The sequence below is a fragment of the Nannobrachium achirus genome (assembly GCF_963921795.1).
Source record: "Nannobrachium achirus genome assembly, chromosome: 24".
Lineage (NCBI taxonomy): Eukaryota > Metazoa > Chordata > Actinopteri > Myctophiformes > Myctophidae > Nannobrachium > Nannobrachium achirus.
In genome coordinates this window covers 48,449,355-48,464,603 of record NC_137831.1, presented here as the reverse complement: position 1 = coordinate 48,464,603, position 15,249 = coordinate 48,449,355, and the positions used below count along the sequence as shown (strand labels likewise).

Below are 15,249 nucleotides of genomic sequence, written 5' to 3'. Positions count from 1 at the left end.
CAGTGGTGGGATTGTGACGCTTCCAACTGTCAGTAGAAAAGCACCCAAAATGTCTGGACGAGGGCGTGGCCGACTTATACCTACTCGCAAAACACCTGGGCCGATGGCAGAAAGTGGCAAGGAGCAAGTGGAGGAGCCAGAGGAGGAGCCAGTGGAGGAGCCGGTAGCTGATTCGGATGTGGGAGGGGCCTCAGGGCTGACTGTTGGAGCCCCAGCAGTGCCGGGCCAGCCGGTGGAGCCAGCGCCAGAGGTTGAACCTCCTTCCATAAGGCCAAAGATACCAGCTGCTGTGCCATGGCCAACCCATGGCACAGCTAAGTTAAGTACTTCTCCTCAACCTTCACAAGAGCCCGTTCTTCTTGACCAACAGTTTATGAATGAAATGAGGGATTTCATGTATAAGCAACAGAGAAATGAAAAAAAGTTGTTTGATGGACTTGAAGATCTGAAACGTGTTGTGTATCAAAACCCCAACCGGTTGACTGATGACCCCGCCAGTCACCAGAGTTTGTTTTTCCAACCCACTGCAGCTCCACAACGCCAGCAGCACATGGCAGAGCCGCCGCCTGCCCAACCGGAGCCACAGCCCATCCGCCGCTATGACGGGGCCAAGATTCCAAACTTCTGTGAGGGTGAAGATGTGGAGAGCTTCTTCATTCGTTTCGAGCGCATCGCCAGGACCTGGGGGTGGAGTCATGACGAATGGGCGGCTCGTGTCGTTACCCTCCTCACCGGAAAAGCTTTGGACGCCTATGCCAGCATGGATGAGCAGCGCTCTCACCTCTATCTCGACGTTAAAGCTGCTGTGCTTGCCAAGTACGACGTAACGGAAGAAACCTACCGCCAACGATTCAGATCCACAAGTCTACCAGTTGGAGAGTCGCCAAGGGAGACCTACAATAGGTTGAAGGGGCTCTACAGGAGGTGGATGCGACCAGAGACGAAGACGAAGGAGGAGATGGCTGAGACGCTGATCCTCGAACAGTACCTGCGTGTTCTCCGCCCAGATGTCCGTATATGGGTGAAGGAAAACCAACCACAGACGGGGGAGGAGGCTGCAAAACTTGCTGAGAGGTATCTGGCTGCACATCCATCTGCACCTCGGGAGCCTTCTCGACCCTACAAGGTGACTCTGGGGCAGGTTAAAGGTGACGAGGTTCTAGCCAAACGTGATACAGTGGGTGGGACAAGGTCTAACTCTAGCAATGGGTCCTTTATCTGTTTCTATTGTCATCAACCCGGGCACAAGGCAGCTTTGTGTCCACTTAAGAAACCTAAAGAGGCTAACTTATGCTATGTTCCTAGACCAGAGATTCAACCCACTATGCAAATGCCTATGGCCAAGTCCCGATATGTAACCTCAATTCTTGTTAACGGGCACGATGCTGAAGCACTGTTGGATACGGGTAGTTCCCAGACACTGGTGAAGGCAAAGTTTGTAGATAATGAGTCTTTAAACTTTGAGGACCTGGTTGGTTTGGGGTGTGTTCATGGGGAAGAACAAATGTATCCAACTGCTGTTGTAAAGATGATGATTGAGGGTCAAGCCTACATGATGAGGGTGGGGGTGGTTGATCACCTGTCATATGATGTCATTTTGGGGGATGACCTACCCGTTCTAACTAACCTTATTCAGTCTGTGCCCAAGTCTTGTGCTGTGGTTACTAGGTCTCAGTCCAAAAGTTTGCAACCACTCCCTGACATCGATCCAAGTCTGTTTGAAGGGGGTACAAAGGTTAGAAAGGCTAAGAGTCAGCGCCGCCATGAAAAGCATGTGGGGAAGGCCAGGGTGCAGGAGCCAGCCTTGGAAGTTCCAACTCCTGAGACCACTCTGCTGGACCCACAGTGGCATGTCCCTGACAACTTTAAGGAGCTGCAGAGAGCAGACCCTTTGCTGCAACCTTTGTTTGCTAAGGTATGTGAGGTAGATGGTGAACCTGTTAAAGCAGCTAATTTAATTGGTGATAAATACATCCTCAAAAATAACCTGTTGTACAATGCAAACAGTGAGATTCATAGATTGGTTGTGCCTAAATCATTCCATCAGCTAATTCTAAATTTGGGACACCACGTTCCGTGGGCTGGCCATTTAGGCCAACAGAAAAGCTATGACCGAATCAGTAGAAGGTTTTATTGGCCTAGACTCTACCAGGACGTTCAAGAGTACTGTAGAACATGTACAGAGTGTCAAAAAGTAGCACCAATTCGCAAATCAGATCGTGGACCTTTGCAGCCTTTACCAATAATAGGCACACCATTTGAGCGTATTGGTATGGATATAATTGGACCGCTGGTTACCAGTAGTTCAGGGCATCGATTTGCCCTTGTAATCTGTGATTATGCTACCAGATACCCAGAAGTGTATCCTTTACGCTCCATCCAAGTCAAACATGTGGTCCGGTGTCTGATAGATCTGATTTCAAGAGTTGGTGTTATGTCTGAAATTTTGACTGACCAAGGTACTAATTTCATGTCAAAGGTGATGAAATTGTTGTATGCACAGTTGGGCATCAAAGGCATTAGAACTACTCCGTTTCATCCAGAGACTGATGGCTTGGTTGAAAATTTTAACGGCTGTCTTAAACGCATGCTAAAGAAGTTTGTGGATGAAACGGGTAGAGATTGGGATAAGTGGATTCCTTTTCTCCTTTTTGCATACAGAGAGGTTCCACAAGCCTCAACTGGTTTTTCCCCTTTTGAGTTGGTTTATGGCAGGCAGGTTAGGGGGCCCCTGGACATGCTCAGGGAGAGTTGGGTGGCTGGAGAGCCAGCCCAGTGCAGTATTGTCTCCTACATTCTCCAAATGCGAGACAAACTGGACCAGATGAGACACCTGGCCCAAGAAAACCTGAGGGAGGCCCAAACCAAGCAAAAGGTGTGGTATGACAAACATGCTAGAGAGAGAGACCTGAAACCTGGGAAAAAAGTACTGTTACTGCTTCCTTCTGGTACCAGCAAGTTACTGGCAAAATGGCAAGGCCCTTATGTGGTTTCTAGAAAAGTTGGACCAGTAACTTATGAGATCTTGTGCCCAGAAAGGAGACGCCAGAAGCAGATTTTGCATGTTAACCTGCTGAAAGAGTTCAAGGAGAGAGTCCCAACCCCAGCAGCAAAACCAGTGATGATGGTGCGGGTGGCTGAGGATGGAGAGGATGAGTCTGACATGGAGCCAATTCGACCTCAAGGGGGTGCCATTGAGCCTCCTGCCCATCTGAGTGAAGAGCAACAACAACAGCTGGCCCAGGTACAGATGTCATTCCCTCCCCTCTTCCAAGAGAGACCAGGTCACACAGATGTTATCAGCCATGACATCATTCTGAAGGCACCTACACCAATCCGACAAAGGCCCTATCGTGTTCCTGAGAGAATGGTGGAGTCATTGAGGAAAGAGGTAGCCACCATGTTGGAAATGAATGTGATAGAGCCTTCAAAAAGTGAGTGGTCAAGTCCTGTTCTCTTGGTTCCTAAGAAAGATGGAAGTGTTAGATTTTGCACAGACTTTCGTAAATTGAACAGTGTTTCCTGTTTTGACTCCTATCCAATGCCCAGAATCGATGAACTGCTTGAAAGGTTAGGAAAAGCTAAATACATGACCACATTAGACCTTTGTAAGGGATATTGGCAGGTCCCACTTAGCCCTGCATGTAGACCATATACAGCCTTCCGTACAACTACTGGCTTGTATCAGTACACAGTGATGCCTTTTGGTCTGCATGGGGCACCGGCTACATTTCAAAGGCTCATGGACATTGTGTTATCTGATTGTGGACAATATTCAGCAGCTTATCTTGACGATGTTATCATTTACAGTGAGTCATGGCAAGAACATCTCTGTCACCTTGAGCAGGTCCTCCAGAAGCTGCAGAAGGCCGGGTTAACCATTAACCAAAATAAATGCTCATGGGCACAGGAGGAGGTGAAGTACCTGGGGTACCGCATTGGGCATGGCCAAATTAAGCCACTGGTGGAGAAGTTGGAGGCCATACGACGTATACCGAGACCACAAACCAAGAGGCAAGTTCGTTCGCTACTAGGCTTAATTGGCTGGTATAGAAGATTTGTGCCTCATTTTGCCACATTGGCAACACCAATAACTAATCTCACAAAGAAGAGTACTTCCTCACATCTTCAGTGGACTGAAGAGTGTGAGGAGGCCTTTAAAAAGTTGAAAGAACTGTTATGTCAAGATCCTGTCCTGATGAGTCCTGATTTCAATAATGAGTTTCTTGTCCAAGTGGATGCCTCTGATGTTGGCTTAGGTGCTGTGCTAGCCCAAGGAGAGCCTGGAGAGGAGAGGCCCATTCTGTTCCTGAGCAGGAAACTCTTCGACAGAGAGAGAAAGTACTCTGTTATTGAGAAGGAGGGTCTCGCCATAAAGTGGGCAGTGGATTCTCTTAGGTATTATCTGCTTGGACGGGAGTTCAGACTTCAAACTGACCATCGGGCCCTGAAGTGGATGCAGTCCATGCAGAGTCAAAACGCCCGAATACTGCGCTGGTGTCTGGCTCTTCAGCCATACAAGTTTACTATTGAGTACTGTCCAGGTGGGAGAAACATAATAGCTGACTATTTGTCACGTGTGCCAGGTATGCACAACCCAGAAGGAGAGGGGGAAGGAAATGTGACAGAGCAGCCTCTGTCACTTTAATAATGTTCACAAATATACTTTCATTCATTCTATGCTGTATTGTATATTTGTTTTCCTATACTTAGCATGTAGATTCAGTCCCAAAGAAGGTGCACATTCTGTTGTGACTGGAATCTAATGTTGTGTTTATCTGTTTATCAGATGCTGTATGGGGATGCTGCTTGAAGCTGTCTATTGCCTTGAGGCCTATAACTGTGCTGAATAATAGAGTACAAGTAATAGATTACTGTTGAAGTGTTGATTGCTACTTGGGAGCATCTGGGGTAGATTGCTCCTGCACTGGGGTTGGTTAATTTGATCCAGAGGGTGGAGCCTTGTGTCTATATAACTGAGCTGAGCTCAGTTGAGTGTGGGCTGCCATGGGGAGAGGTTGACACTGGTCTCTCTGTTCAAAGTTAAGTTCTGTTTGATTTACTGTATGCTTTGAGTTAAAGTTTGTTTCTGTTGTCCGGGCCTGGAGTTAATAAACATTGTTATTTTACCTGCAAGCCTGCCTCATGTCCAATCAATGACATTTTTAAAGGGTTTTCACTGACTTTAAGCCTCTCAACAATCCCACTTGGTAACAATATGACACATTGTGAGCTTGTTGATCGGCTATTGAACATATAAACATTTTTCAACATGACTTGTCTCTGCTTGTACAGTATGTAGCATGAGCACATCCGTCTCACGTAGCCAGACAACTATTCCACAATCTCCGAATGCTATATAGTAGGGGTGTAACAATATAGTAACTGTATAGAAATATAGTTTTTAATTAAAAAGATCGAAGTATATCGAAATGAAAACAGACAAAATCAAATCGTATCGCTTGATTTTGTATCGTATCGAATCGGTAGTGCAAATAATCGATTGTATCGATACTACCTACTTGTGCATTATATTTAGCATTTTTAAGAAGAAACAATGAAAAAGAGGGGTCTAATTACTTTTCCTTTCCATATAGCTACACTGGTCTATAATAAGTGTGTGTAATATCTGTGTTCATGTCAAGGTGCAGAGTTTACTTATTTATATTGAAAGCGCTATTGCTATTCTGATTGAGAAACTAAAAGCCATCGGTCTTGACAGCGCAGCAGTGAGCTGGATGCAATCTTACCTGGTGGGGAGGGAACAGGTGGTGGAGATTAACGGTACCCTGTCCCCCCCCCTCCCAGTAAGCTGTGGAGTTCCTCAAGGTAGCATACTGGGACCTCTGTTGTTCCTAATATACGTGAACGACATGGCATCTGCTTGCGACTGCAACCTGTTCCTGTTCGCGGATGACTCGGCTCTCCTAGTCTCGGGCAAGGACCACTTGCAGGTTGAAAAGACACTTAACTCTGAACTGAGTAAGATCTGCACATGGCTTAACGACAACAAATTATCAATTCACCTGGGCAAAACCGAGTCCATCCTCTTTGGATCAAATCATAACCTCAAAAAGGTAGAGAACTTCACAATCAAAGTGGGTGACAAGGTCATAACACGAAAAAACTAAATCTCTTACTTAGGATGTATCCTTGAAGCTAATCTTTCCAGCGAAAAGATGACTTCAAAAGTAATACAAAAAATCAACCAACGAACTCGTTTCCTACAGAGGATCGCCCCAATGGTCAACTTCAACACACTGAAGACCATAGCTGGTGCAATAATCCAGCCCCTCTTTGACTATGGAGTCCACGTATGGTATCGTGACGCCCCACAAGCCCTAAAAACTAAACTCCAAACAGCCCAAAATAAACTAATTAGGGTCCTGCTTAACCTTCCCAATCAGACTCACCTCACCGCTACTCACCAGTTAAGAGTGGGGTGGCTCAGAGTAGATGACAGAGTACAGCAACTTGCAATGGGACTGGTGTACAAGATACACTACACCACTATGATACCCAAGTACCTGTCAAAATACTTTATAAACGTTAAGGATGTCCATAATTACAACACCAGAGGCAGTGCCACAGATCACGTTCAACCCAGAGTCAACTCAAAGAAAGGGTCAAACTCGTTCTTCTGCTATACCACAAAAATGTGGAATGCCTTACCGAAGGCCATAAAGGAGTGTGGATCACTAGCATCCTTTAAAATTGCCCTAAAAAACCACTTACAGGCAGCAGCCGTTCACAACTGGTAAAAACCTAGCCCAACCCTACCCTCCCTGCCCCTTCCTTGTATATACTGTACATACTGATTGTTTAGACTTACTGTTACCTGCCCCTTCCTTTAATATATTGAATATACTGTACTTACTGATTGTATAGACCTACTGTTTTCTTTTTCTTTCTTTTTTTCTTTACGTGTCTACTGCATAGTACTGTGTTCTATTTGTCTGTCATTCAATGTTATATGAGATACTTAAATGGTTTCCTGTTGAAATAAGCTTAGTCTTTTCATGGATCTCCTTTTAGTAGACCTTGTACCAGTGAACTGTACCGTCATGAATCTGTACATTTTCCTATGCAAACTTCTAATAAAGCCTTCAATCAATCAATATCCATAATTGCGACCGTAGGGAGCTACTTACCGTAGAAACCTCCACCGGCTGTGAGTGAGTCCGTCACACGTCACACGTCACACTTTTTCCCTGCTTATATCTCCGCACCCGTTGACCCGATCCATGCCAGATTTTACACACACACACACACACACACACACACACACACTCCTTGCCTGCCAAACTACAACCTCCAAGGACCCCCGGAGCCCCAGGGACCCCCAGGTCCCTGGGGGACCCCCAGTTGTAAAAGATGACCAAATGTGCAAAAATGACCAAATGACCACCCCAACGGGGCTGCTCACGGGGAATTCCCGGGGACCACCGACTCCTGGTGCTCCAGAACGGATGCAAAAGTGGTGGCGCCCCCAGTGGAGGACCCCCTGCCACTGCAGCGCACATAAAATGCCGTAACTCGGGCTAGGAGCGTCCGGGAGAGCCGGGGCCGGTACCTATTCGTCCGCCAAGGCAACGCGGAGACCCCACCCCTCATTTCTCACATGGCCCTATTGTAGCGCCACCTTCAGGCCGATTTTTAAAACACATTTTTGGACACTGCTCCTACAGTTTTTGCCCTAAAATCACGAATATCACTACACAGCATGTCTACACTCATGTCATCAACATGGATCAGGAAGATTTTGGAAAAACAAATTTTTGCCCTATTTGTGGAGATAAGCCACCTACGGTCGCTTATCTCCCGATTAGGGAGTCTTACTGGTAATACATGTTTCCCTTAAAAAAAAAGCAACCCCAGTGGTGGTGCTAGAAGAGGGGCATGTGAGAAATGAGGGGCGGAGGTTGTGATGTGCCAGGCAAGGAGAGTGTGCACAGTTTGACATGGATAGGGGCAGTGGCGCTTTCGAGGCCGGACTCGAACGGACGCCGTGTAGCCACTATATTTCCCACACGTGCAGGAACGGCACGGAACAGTGCTTGCGCTTTGCATGCTAGAATGCGTCCCCTTAGATTTGAGTGACGACGCGCCATATAGCCTATGCCTATCTAATCAAATTTGCATAACAAGTTTACCAGGTTGCAGTGAGTGGAGTGGTGAGAGCGCATCCCCCATAGATTCACAAGCCCAGGCTATCTATTCATATGGTCTTTAACACCTAGGACCTACTGTTCCAGTGGGTGACTGACTGTGTGTGCATCTCTGCGTCCTCATGGCTCCATTACTGTGATATGTAGGCTACTGTTTGAGATTCATTCAAAGCAAACTTTGTTTCTTCACTGTAACGCTGTATTTTCTAATTGAATTAAATTAAACTAGAAAGTAAAATCCTAAGTAACAATGCAAATATTATTAAGACTAGAAACGTCGTTTTTGTTTCCCCACCATTAGATCTGCTTTCTAAATAGCCTCTATAGGCGCGTGCACGTGACGTCAATAAATGACCGTCCGCCCTGAAAAGAAAATCCCAAAGCACCACTGGATAGGGGCAACGGTGGCAGAGATATGAGCAGGGGCAAACCTGTCGGTATAATCACGTTGCACATTACTTATACCAGATATAGTAATGCACTTGTAGTGGCAGCCATTAGCCATTTAAAGGGAAAGGGAGAGTATTAATGGGAAATTAAATCTGCTGCAGCACAGCAAATGTATTCCAGTACTACAGATAGAGGCATGCGACCTGGGCCAAACAGTGAATGGAGAAACCCCCTAAAAAATCTCCCCACTCTCAAAGGAGACCCAACTATAGGTGACACACATACACACACACCAGGTCCTGCGGGCAAGTCAATCCAAGCAGGGTTGTCACAAGTGGGGGAAAAGTGGGACTGAGTTACTAGGGCCCAAGGTGGAGGGGCCTTCGTTATTTTATACTTTAGCTATTGAAAAATAGCAGATATACAAGCTCACAGTGCGGCACCGAGTACCTCGCTGCAAGCTTGTAAATCTGCTATTTTTGAAAGGCATGAAAATGTGTGCAAATCTTTGAATATATGTATTTTTTTAAGCGAACATTTGTAACTTAAATTTTGCTTCTGGGGGGGTTGAGATGGGGGTCTGTGGCCAAATACATATCATTTTGGGGGTCCTTCACATGAAAAGGTTTGAGCACCACTGACATAGAAACATGCATTTTTCAAAAAACCTTAGAAGGATTTGAAATATTCAAAGACTTGCACACATTTTCATCTTCCCGCAGTGCTTTTCACACAAAACAAGCAAAACCTCTGTGAGCAGCCCGATCTAACCCTAACCCTAACCCTAACCCTAACCCTAACCCTAACCCTAACCCTAACCTTAACCTCAGTGAGGGGACATAGGGCTGAGGGAACATAGGCCGCCGTTTTTGTTCGAGCCCTTATTCGATTTCTAATTAGAACATAATGTAGGTGCTTGTTTCTGTCTAATGAAAATTAGACATATTATTTCTTATTTCATAATATTATTTCTTATTACAAACACATTATTTCTTATTATGGCTTTATTCTGTACTGTAAATTAGGGTGGAACCGACATTCCTTAGGCTGTCAAGAAGCCATGGTTCTTACTATACTCCTAAAAGTTTGTCCAATTTTATACTACAGTATAACAGGTTTATTTGGTGATGCCTCATTAGCAAGGCAGACACAATGTGGGTGCTTGGAGAGAATGTGCTTTAAAAAAGAAGGTGCAGACTTGACCCCTGTCTTTTAATTATTAATTTAACCTACAGAGATACAGATTATGTTTTAGATCAGGGGTTCCCAAACTTTTTTTTGTCTCAGGGCACCCCATAAATATTTTTTTAATCCGAGGCACCCCTACATTATAATTTTCACTCCCAGCACACAATGACGATATGCTATAAATATACAGTAATTATAATAGCATATCGTCGTTGTCGGGTGGAAACCTTGTATGTCCAAAACCGTTCGTTTTGTATTTATCATCTATAAAATGTACTAAACTAGTGAAAACAGCAGATCTACTAGCACTGCTTGTAGATCGGCTGTTTTCACTAGTTGTGTGCGACGGTCTTGTATGATGAAGCAGGGCTTTGCTTTACCAAAAGATGTACACATTTGAAACTTGGAGATGCAAGGTTTCTGCCCGACAGTGAAGATATTTTAGTGACTATGTTGCGAGGAAAACGTTGAGATAATAGCCATTTTGGTTAGAACGGACTGCAAATAACTTTGTACTTCAAGTTTAAAATGATATTAAATATTTTTTCAAGTGTCCAAATAAATTCCAAATATTATCAAGTTATCTCGCGGCACCCCTGGACTGCGGTCACGGCACCCCAGGGTGCCCCGTCACCCACTTTGAAAACCCCTGTTTTAGAAGAAAGGAGGAGGCCACATTACTCATAGCCACACGAATGCAAATATACTTAAATACAGAACCAACATTTCGAACTAAAGTAGGTCTTCTTAAAGGCATGACATAACAGCAGGGGTGTCGCACCAAATTCTGGGCCCTGTGTACAAGGATTCACTGCGGGCCCCCCATGAATGTTCTTCATAGGGGGAGGGGGTTCATACCCATTTAGACTGGGAACTCATTATTACGCGTTATTTTATGCTTTAACTATTGAAAAATAGCAGATCTACAAGCTCCCAGCACTGAATATTTTTGACCCGAATCTATAAATGTCTTCTAGGTTTTTTGAACCCCCAAAATGATATGCATTTGGCCACTGACCCGCATCTCAAAATATTTAGTTCCAGGGACCCCCAGAAGCAAAATCTGAGTTACAAATGTTTGCTTAAAAAATACATATATTCAAAGATTTGTTTTTGCACCCATTTTCAAGACTTTTCAAAAATAGCAGATCTACAAGCTAAAGTAGCTAAAGTATAAAATGATTAAGGCCTCTCCACCTTGGGCCCTAGTAACTCAGTCCCACTCCCCCCCCCCCCCCCCCCCCCCCTTGCGACGCCCCTAGCTGCACACAAGCTTATGAGAGCATGCTCTTTCATTAAAAATCGATCAGTCCCTAACTGTTTAAACATTAGAGGAAGATGGCAAGGAAACTTTGAACATGCTGTCAGCTGTAATCAATAATTTACTGAGTGACAGCGCCACAGAGGCCACAGGTGCTCTCCAGGGACATGCAGAGGGAATTTGAGGGGCAGGGTCTGGAATTCAAAAAGGGCTTATTTAGCCCCGGCAAAATATATACATTTTTACATTTCTACCCAGTTTTAGAGTAATATCTCATTTTAAATGAACACTAGGAATCTAGGATTATACTGCAAAATAAATTGCTCCTTTCCTCTCAACACATCTTTGCGAGAAGAGCAACAACAACCCCCCAGCCTGCTCTAACAAATCAGTAGCCTAGAATTACTGATAACAAAGATAAACTAGAAGCAGTGCTCTTCCGAGCACAGGTTATTGTGGCCCCCTGGTTGCTCTAAATGTGAAAAGGGTGCCATGTCATTGAGTCATTTTTGTTCCAAAAATGTGTTTGCTAAAATTGAGCTGCAGGTGGCGCTGTAACAGGCCAATGAGAAAAGAGTGGCATTTGTTCCTTAACCTATTGGGAATGTGCATGCAAATCGCAAGCTGCGTTTATGATTTAAGGCATTTTGTTCAAAACAGACCAATCCTGCAAACTTTGTAAGCCAATGTACTGTAAGCCAATTAGGATGGAATATGAAATATCGGTCAGATCAGTCTTGATCACATGACTATAGAGATACTTTGTACTGATTTGCATGATATTTGAACAAATCTGAAGGAATAATATCAAAACATGTGTTTTACATAAGACGGCCTCCTTGTGGCGCTATAAAAAGCAGATCTGAAAAATGCAGGGCAAACCTTTTCCTTGGCCTCTGGGGAGTGCGCATGAAAAGCTTTAGACTGATTGGTGGAATTATTGTTAAATACACGAATATGCCTGTTATATCGCCACCATGAGGATGATTTGAAGTGGCATTTCTTCCTCTGCAAAGTGGGAATTATGTGTGCAAAATTTCACGGAAATAGCACCCTGTGTTCATGATTTGAGCCATTTTGTTCAAAAGTGAGCACTCTTGCACATTTTGGAAGCCAATCTTAGGATCAGGATGGAATATGAAAAATCTGAAAGACCTGTTTCGTTTAATGATTATTGAGATACTGTGTATCGATTTGCGTGATCTTTGGACAAAATCTGTTGGAGTACTGTCCATAAATGAGTTTTGCACAAATCCGCCTCCTGGTGGCACTAGAACAGGCCAATGCAAAAAATTGGGGGCAGAGGTTTTGCTCTGGCACCCAGGGAGTGTGCGTGCACAGTTTCGCTGACATCGTGCCAATGGTGCCAACGGTGCCAACCGTGCCAGAGTTTTAGCCTAAACAACCACTCGGTTAATTCCAAGCCGTTTCAGATGCATTACCAAAATGCCCTTTGTTGGCAACGTGGCCTGGTGTGACCTCACACCAGTCCTCATTTCAGGAGAGAACCGTTCGGACACTACACTCACTCCGAAAATCACTGAAATGAAAGGCAAGGCTTAGAGTTAATGAATGGGTTTTTTGGGGGCTGGAAGAGACACTGGGAAGAACAAAAAACAAGAAAAAAATTAAAATGTGAAATTCATGGTGGGGCCCCCACATCTGCTTTACTGCAGATGTGGGACAATTCTTTCAACATAAAATGTGCATTCAAGTTCAGGAGAGTAAGACAGGGCCAATTCTCTTGAATGCTGCCTTCGAGTAGGGCATTGAGAGTGGGCATTGTTTTTACCGTAGTAAATGCTGCATCCATGTTTCGGAGAGGTCACTTTTTACCGACAGGCAAAAGGTCAGTGGCTCAAGCCCCCTTTGACGTCTACTGTATGTGTGCATGCATTTTTTTCTATTGATTACTCATGCCACGGAGACTTGAGTTTCTATTTTGCCTTAGGGTTATATTCCTTAAAAAATAATTTGATTACAATAAATGTACCACCATTGATTCCGGATGCGGACCCAAATGCATTTGGGTTCCCGTCCCGATTCAATGAGGGTAAATTTACTATCATCAAATTATTGTCTTAGGAATGCGACAAATACAAAAATATATTATTGAACTCAAGTCCCCATGGCGTGAGTAATCAATAGTGTAAAAGCCACAGCACTGCTTTTCTTTGTTAGTTTATAGTTATTATTTGTATTATTATATTTGTGATTATTTGTGATTATTTGTGATTATTTGGTATTATTTGGCATGTTAGTCTATTAGTTTATGAGTTAATTGTTTATTGGATTATTGGTTTGGGCACCAGGGGCATGCCACTCCCAGGCCTGATTGATTGACAGGCTATATATAGGCCTGGGTGATTGGGGAAGGGCATGCACCTGGTGGACAAATGTTTTTTTTTACCAGTGCCAGTGCCACAGTGAAGAGCCTCAGAACTAGCCTGGAGAACGTGTTTGTATGACTTTATTTTGAGAATTAAACCTGCAACCAAACTTCAAGTCGCTTTGTGGACATTGTGTGCTTGTGTGCCTGCGTACAGCCTGAAACTGGGTGCATCAGTGAGTTTGTTTAGGAGGTTCGTTTGGAACCAACAAGCTGCACTTTCAAAGTAAAAAAACCCTGTCCTTTGAGAAGCTGGACAAGGAAAGAGCTTGAGAAGTGTTGGATTGATTTGGCATTGGAAAGCCACAACACTTAAAAGGGAGAAAACAAAAGGAGATAGCGGTATGTAAGTTAACGGACACTGAAAAGCTGTACAGGAAAACGGCATAACTTTTGAAGTTATTTATTTTCGTGTTTGTCACTGCTAAAGCTCTTATTGGTGACCCGCTTGCTGCACTGCCGTCCGTTTTTATCCTTTTGTCACCGTTGGACTTTTATTGGTGATTTTTCTACATTCCATTATTAGTATTTTTGTATGTCACTGTCGGACTTTTATCTGTGACATTATTGTTGTTTAGCCACTGCCACTGCCGTTTTATTTTTTGATAAGTTTTTCCACTGGACCCTGTGAGCTGCACCGCACTTTAGGTGGGCAAAATGTCAGACTGGTGGGGTTCTGATGAACCTCCTGAGCTCAGTCCAGAAGTTATTGAAAAAATGTCAGACTGGTGTTATGCTGATGAACAGAGTCCAGAACCCGGTGACTGGTCGGATGATGATGACCCACCACCAGAACTAAGTCAGAAGGTCATTGACGAAATGGTGAAAAGATATGTTGCTAACATTCAGGAGGAGAACACGGTGAACACACCGCTTGCTTCCTCGTGTGAATGTGCAGCTCCAAGCCAGATGCAGGGTCTGGGGGAGCGCAGAGGGAGTTTTACCGCAAGTGTGGAGGGGAAGACACCTCCAGGAGAGGACAGAGAGACGTGGCAGGGAGAGGAGGCAAGTGTCTCACTCCCAGAGTCTGGGCTGAAGGACCCAGAGGCTCTGGAAAAGGTTCTGGAGCTGAAGGAGACCCGTCAGGAACAGCTGACCGACACCAACCCTGCAAACGACGACGACGGTGAGATGGCTGAGGAGATGGGCGGCTCCTCGGCTGGCAGCGATGTCGCATCTGCAGATGATGATGATGGACTTATGTCCAAAAAAGATAAAGGCCCCAAGTATAGGAACCTAAAGAAAGGGAACAAAAATCAGCGTGCCCAGGAGAAGAGGGTGCAGATGGATCGGAGGGAGAACGAGAAGATCTATGTGCCAGAAGAAAGGGACATCCACTTACTCTGCTTTCTGTGGTGGCTCGAAGGCTATATCAAGTCAAGACTTCTCCAGCCATGACCAGCGAGCCATCTCTAGCCTGACCAGTGAAAAGCTCTGTTGCTGAGCCTTTCACCCCCTCTCCATCTATATCTCTTTCTTTTGCAGTGTCATCGAAAGAACGAAGATTCAGTCAAGATTAAATACAATACACATACCACATACCCTTGATTAATGATTCTAATGTTTATGGCTTCTTTAATGTTTTGTTTGTAATTGGTCATATAATTCCCAATTGGGGTGGAGTGTAAAAGCCACAGCACTGCTTTTCTTTGTTAGTTTATAGTTATTATTTGTATTATTATATTTGTGATTATTTGTGATTATTTGGTATTATTTGGCATGTTAGTCTATTAGTTTATGAGTTAATTGTTTATTGGATTATTGGTTTGGGCACCAGGGGCATGCCACTCCCAGGCCTGATTGATTGACAGGCTATATATAGGCCTGGGTGATTGGGGAAGGGCATGCACCTG

General features: G+C 44.5%; 1 protein-coding gene across 1 annotated transcript in view; it reads left to right on the top strand.

Annotated features, from left to right (window-relative positions):
* Positions 1–698: 698 nt before the first annotated feature.
* The window catches only part of LOC308280569 (uncharacterized protein), a 166,095-nt gene continuing 151,544 nt past the window's right edge, over positions 699–15,249 (top strand). Inside the window, exon 1 of the mRNA XM_080720894.1 lies at positions 699–1,915. Coding sequence (XP_080577020.1) covers positions 761–1,915 — 1,155 coding nt within the window. The 5' untranslated portion in view covers positions 699–760. The remainder of the gene's footprint in view (positions 1,916–15,249) is intronic.